The 6,567-nt window shown below is 28.7% G+C and overlaps 1 protein-coding gene across 1 annotated transcript in view; it reads right to left on the bottom strand.

The window, feature by feature from the left end:
* Positions 1–2,417: 2,417 nt before the first annotated feature.
* Positions 2,418–6,567, bottom strand: part of LOC105208043 (acyl-CoA:lysophosphatidylglycerol acyltransferase 1) — a 70,318-nt gene continuing 66,168 nt past the window's right edge. Inside the window, exons 5-6 of the mRNA XM_026139056.2 lie at positions 3,938–4,089; positions 2,418–3,866 (exon numbers count right to left, since the gene is read on the bottom strand). Of these exons, the coding sequence (XP_025994841.1) occupies positions 3,630–3,866; positions 3,938–4,089 (389 nt within the window). The 3' untranslated portion in view covers positions 2,418–3,629. The remainder of the gene's footprint in view (positions 3,867–3,937; positions 4,090–6,567) is intronic.

Below are 6,567 nucleotides of genomic sequence, written 5' to 3'. Positions count from 1 at the left end.
GTAAAAACATGACTTGTCTCGTATTTACCAAATTCGTAAAACTGGACCGCGAGTAAAGTTTCTTTGAATTTTATACATAAAAGTACATTTTTCACTCCTTTTAATAGCTATCCGTGTGTTTTCCTGTCTGAATAGACGTCACTTTACGTGCTTTTTACGACTATTTACTGACTGCTAGGCGAAAAAAGGATAGTCGAGACCGATATTTAGAAGTGTTTTAAAGCCATCTGATTAGTCTGTTTTATCCAAATTGGCATTATTTAGAAATGGCACGTCGGACAAAATTATGTGTCCATGTGTTTTCCTGTTTCAATTGCTTCACTTTACATGCTTTTTACAATTATTTACTGATTGTTAGGCGGAAAAAGGATAGTCGTGACCGATATTTAGAAGTGTTTTAAAGTCATCTGCTTAGTTTGTTTTATCCAAATTGGCTTTATTTACAAATGGCATGTCGGACAAAATTACGTGTCATTTCACGCAATTTCTCGCTTCTGACGTCACGACTTCAATATGGCCGCGGCGAGTACTCAGGAGCCTTAACAAATAAACTGTTTGCAAAATTTTAAAGATATTTTTCAAAACAAAATTTTTCAACATTGTTGCCACATTAACTCGTCTAGTTTTAATCTAATAGACTCCAAATTTTTACGAGATATTCACATTTTTTTTTCTCTGGTCCAATCTATAATAAAAAATTCTAACTTTTCTATGTTCATAGTAAAAAACTCTTGAAAAAAGCAAAAAGATCAATCATAATGTGAGAAGGGCTCAAATGTAATAATACAAAAATTGAAAGAGTATAAACGAGCTTGAGAGCCGCGCTGGATATTGAACGCAATAATCAAAACAAGTAGATAAATTCGTGTATACATTTCGACCTTTAATAATGCGGTCTTCTTCATTACAAACAAGTATTTGTAACAATGATTAACAACAAGGTGTTTGATCCTATTCTTTAAAAGATAAATTGAATTATAATTATGTTAATTACCAATTCTGTGAAAAGTCCGTAGAACAATAACATTCATACGGACTTTCCACAGAATTGGAAACTTAGGCATGACAAGCTATAAATAACCAAAAGTTATTTATAGCTCGCCATGCCTAAGTTTCCGAAACATATGTCACGGCACGTTTCTGAGAGATCTTGATTTTCTTCTGTTAACCTATAACTGACAGTCAATGGATGTTATTGTTCTACGGACTTTCCACAGAATTGGTAATTAACATAATTATAATTCAATTTATCTTTTAAAAAATAGGATCAAACACCGTTGTTAATCATTGTTACAAATACTTGTTTGTACTGAAGAAGACCATATTATTAAAGGTCGAAACATATACACGAATTTACCTACTTGTTTTAATTATTGCGTTCAACACCCAGCGCGGCTCTCGAGCTCATTATACTCTTTTAAAAAGATCAAATTTTTCAAAACTATCGTTTTTACAAAAATCAATTTTTTAATTTAATTGTAGAACGGATGAAAACTCCATTTAATTAAAGGGATGCTGACGACGTCAGTTTTACCAAATTGATATATGTGTGTGTGCGTATGACATCGACGTAGGAGTAACACATTAGCATATCTTTGCAAATTACTACATCAATAATGCATGTACACATGTATACAAATTTTCAAATGTTTCTCTTATATTAAAGCTTCTAGTTTATTTCTAAAAAGACAGGATTATTCTTTCATGTAATTTCAATAAAAGAACATGTTTTATAAATACAAAGTTTACAATTTTTATGTGCAACAAATTGTCAGTTAACCACAGAAATCTATAATAAAATTCCTAATACAATTTTCTAATTTTTTTCGTGTTTATATATAAAATTATTGACCCCACTTTGCATTGCTATACACTTATCTATCCTTTAATTGTAAAAGAAACAAATTCTGTGTAATCAATAAAAAGATTTTCGTGTCTAAAAATAATAATGCCTAATCGGTAAAACCTGTCGCTAGCATCCTCCTAAGAGTTATGTAGATTAAGAATTTTTAGATGATTTCTATATCTTAAATCATGGCAGTAAAATATTTTTTTCTTGACATGCTTGTATAAATTTATTAATTGCAAAAATTGATTTTTTCTAATGCTTGAAAAATTTTGTAAAAAATATTCAAATATAAAAAAATAAATGTACTAAGTTTCAAGTTTATAGTTTTTACATGGTTTTCACAAAATTCTTTCAAAAGATACAAAAAATATTAAAAGAATTAAAAAAAAAAAACTTACCCAATTCTGAAAACATAAAAATATAACAGTTGTTATATAATTATATAATAATATATAATTATAGTATAATTATGCCGTGCATTTGTAGACAGAAACGCCAAATATTTTCAAAAAGATTAAGATTTTCATATTCAATAGTTTCTGGATACGTGAAAGATATATCTCGTCTATTATTTCATACACATCTGGTACAATATCCTTTTTCATTTATTTTCAGTTTTAAAACAATTATGTTTTTCCATTAATCTAATTCTAATTTATATATCACTAAAAGTTACAAACTTATCATTACAAAATTCCTAATGTAATGTTAAAAAATTATTTTTATAGAATGGATGTTATTTTCTTTGTAAAATATCCTTTGCTATTATATCACAAAAAATAAATTGATACCTTTTTAAAAGATTCAACTGCAAAAATCCCTTTCATCTATTGTATGTCGATATAGAATATATATCATTTTATAATCAACTTACATAAGACACACAATGCTATATTACAAAGATATTGTTACATTGCTACCAAGTATCAGGTATGTGTAAATACATTTACACATTGATGAAGGTAATAAAAGTTAACGTGAATTATCGTACTTAATTTAATCTATAAAACCGGATAGTATTTATTATGCAATATATGATAGGATTGTGTAAATTAAGAACTGTGAAATCATCTAATATCGATATAAAATCTAAACACTATTTTTGTATTCTCAAGAACTTACGGCAAAAAGCATTACGCAATCTCTACAAAAGAGATTACATAATACTTGATATTACGGATAAAATGTTTATTCTTATGTGTATTTTATCTAAATTTACAATTAAATATTTGTATATCCTACAATACTATCTAAAGTGAGGAAAATAAATCTATAAATTGGCGTCACCAACGATTTCGTTCTAAAAATGTTCCGTTATCGTCAAATTCGAAGTTCACGAACGTTGATTTATATAAAAACAGATTAGTTACGTAACTTATACTATATACAGTATGGAAAATACATAGCATGATAAAAATTTTAAAGCTATACAGCATGAAAATTATAGAAAAAATTATATTTATTTTGTTAAACGTAAAATGTATTAATAATTTAAAATCACGTTTAAAAATATGTTAATTTTATATTAGTTTTAACACAAAACACAAGTATCATTCGTAAATACCATAACTATTTGCAAATGTTGCATTAAATAAAATAAATGTTACAAATGACTCGTAATGTAGGCATATTTGCCGAATTTAATAATCTGTACATTCATTAGAATTATTCTCATAAACATCAAAATGGTTGTTTAAGGCAAGGATATCTTACTTCGTTTAGTGTGATTTTCTTCTTTAAACCGGACCATCGTGCGTTGCATACAATATAAAAAAATATTTTACCAAAAGCAAGATAGCACGTACGTAAGCATGCTATAATGTATATAACTAGACGTGATGAAGAATAAATGAAGGACTAGGAATCTTAATGGATCCTGGTGTACTTTGGAACCGCCTCTGTTCGATTCGTTTGTGCCCAGAAATGTTCCATGTTTATAAAAATGTTCCAATAGTACCTCTTTCTCTACCCATCTGTCATACAACCATTTGGATAATTGTTCCGGCTCGCGAGGAACCTATGATACATATTACGTAATATAACACAGCTATGCACGTCCATTATATTTTCTTATATCGAGGTACTTACCATTGAACTAGGGAAAAGTCGATAAAACAATACCGTCTCACATGGAGATCTCGAACCAGTTATAATAGTAGGTAAATCGAGTGGTTTACCTTGAGGGTACGCTATTGTTATATCGAGAACCCACGTAATTTCTGGATTAACTATCATCAAATCTGCAAATAATAAATATCACATAATACTTTTTAGCATTAGTCATAACACTATGCTAAACACTAATTGTAAGTAAAATTCGCTCAAACATGTATACATACACTCAATGCAAAATTCGCACAAACATCATACATACACGCACACGCGTGCGCATGCACACGCACACGCGCACGCACGCACACACATAAGTTCTCCAATTTTATTGTAAAAAGTGCAGGAGAGTCACATAGCTTTATATATATATATATATATATATATATATATATATATATATATATACAGATATCTTTTAATCAGAGATGAAAATAACTCAATCTGACGTAACTTGCTTAATAAATTACGATACGTTATTCAATAATTTTAAAAAGTTGGTTAAATGGTAATTTAGATAAATTTTGCGGAAGCTTAAAAAAATATTTAGTCTTTAGCTTGAGTAAAACTTTATTTATTTAACTTACAAGGAAACACAGGGAAGTATCCGCCTCAGATTAAAACAAGCTTTTAATATGTTGTAGTACAGATAAAAATAAGGGACACGTATTTTTTTATACGTGCCCATACGCACTTTAAAGGAGTGAAACATCCCTTTGAAGAAAATCGGTTTTTTTCTTTCGAAGCGTATATCGTCGAAACTATAAGAAATAGAAAAAAATGTTTTAAAAGAAAGTTGAATGGCTCGAAGAGTAATTTATAACAGCAAAAAAAAATTTTTTATTTTTTTTTTTTAATACTTTTCCCTACCACTTACCTATTTTTTTTTTATTTTTACTTTTTATAAGCAAAATAAAGCTTATTTTATTACGAATTTAACGGTATATGATAAAGTTACGATACAACATTCCCATTTTCCAAAAATAATTAAAAACTTTTCTATACACACGGTACGCGCACCCGTTCGCGCGTTTGTGCGCTATGGAAATGACGCCCTCCGATTTCGACGTGCCTTTAATATGTTATACAGATTAAAATAAAAGACGTATTTTTTTACACGTGCCCTAATACACTTTTAAGAGTGAAACACCCCTTTGAAGAAAATCGGGTTTTTTCTTTTGAAGCGTGTATCGTCGAAACTATAAGAAATAGAGAAAAATGTTCTCAATGAAAGTTGAATGCATGTTTTTTTAAAATGACAAAAACATTTTGAGGACAGTCTGTGTCTAACATGAAAACGCAGACATCAAGAAAAATATTTATTACAAAATAAAACGACACTACACTGAAGAATAACAACAATTACGGTGTTGTAAGACATTAATTTCTTGTTTAGAAAGTAATATGTAATTAATATAAGTTAAACATTTATTTACTGATTTACATGATTCAACTAGAATATTTGTTCTCTTCAACATTTTACAGATAAGGAGACTTGGATTACAAAAAATTATTACTCACACATTCCATACCTTCACTATCTAACGCCAGCTCATCAACTAACAACAAGAGAACTAACATAAAACTAATTAAAAAATTAGTTAAAAATTTCATCTTTTATACTGCATTTATACAATTTAATTAATGTGTTTATTAAATTTGATTAGTGTAGAAATATGCATATCCACGCTACTGGCGCGTGCACTTTGGGTCATTTTCTTACATACGTAACTCTTGAATCTATACATATCAATACTGCCGAGACGTAAACATTCTATTTCAAGATAGGAAGTGACCCAAAGTGCACGCGCCAGTAGCGTGGTTATGCATATTTCTACACTATTTGAATTTAATAAACACATTAATTGAATTGTATAAATGCAGTATAAAAGATGAAATTTCTAACCAATTTTTTAATTAGCTTTATGTTAATTCTCTTGTTGTTAGTTGATAAGCTGGCGTTAGGTAGTGAAGGTATGGAATGTGTGAGTAATAATTTTTTGTAATCCAAGTCTCCTTATCTGTAAAATGTTGAAGAGAACAAATATTCTAGTCGAATCATGTAGACCAGTAAATAAATGTTCAATTTATATTAATTACATATTATTGTCTAAATAAGAAATTAATGTCTTACAACACTGTAATTGTTGTTATTCTTCAGTGTAGTGTCGTTTTATTTTGTATTAAATGTTTTTCTCGATGTCTGCGTTTTCATGTTAGATACAGACTGTCCTCGAAAGGTTTTTGTCATCTTATGCGAAAAAAACATGAATTCAACTTTCATTAAGAACATTTTTCTCTATCTCTTATAGTTTTGACAGTATATGCTTCAAAAGGAAAAAACCGATTTTCTTCAAAGGGGTGTTTCACCCCCTTAAAGTGCGTATGGGCACGTATAAAAAAAATACGTGTCCCTTATTTTTATCTGTACTACAACATATTAAAAGCTCGTTTTAATCTGAGGCAGACACTTCCCTGTGTTTCCTTGTCAGTTTCCATAAAATATTTTAATACTGTATATTAATATACTACATACAACATGTAATAATTACAAAACTAAATACATAACATCTAATAAAATTTGAAATAAAATTTATTAGAATTTTTAA

Source organism: Solenopsis invicta, chromosome 12, assembly GCF_016802725.1.
Source record: "Solenopsis invicta isolate M01_SB chromosome 12, UNIL_Sinv_3.0, whole genome shotgun sequence".
Lineage (NCBI taxonomy): Eukaryota > Metazoa > Arthropoda > Insecta > Hymenoptera > Formicidae > Solenopsis > Solenopsis invicta.
Note: the sequence above shows the minus strand (reverse complement) of the source record. Positions and strands in the feature narration are given on the sequence as shown.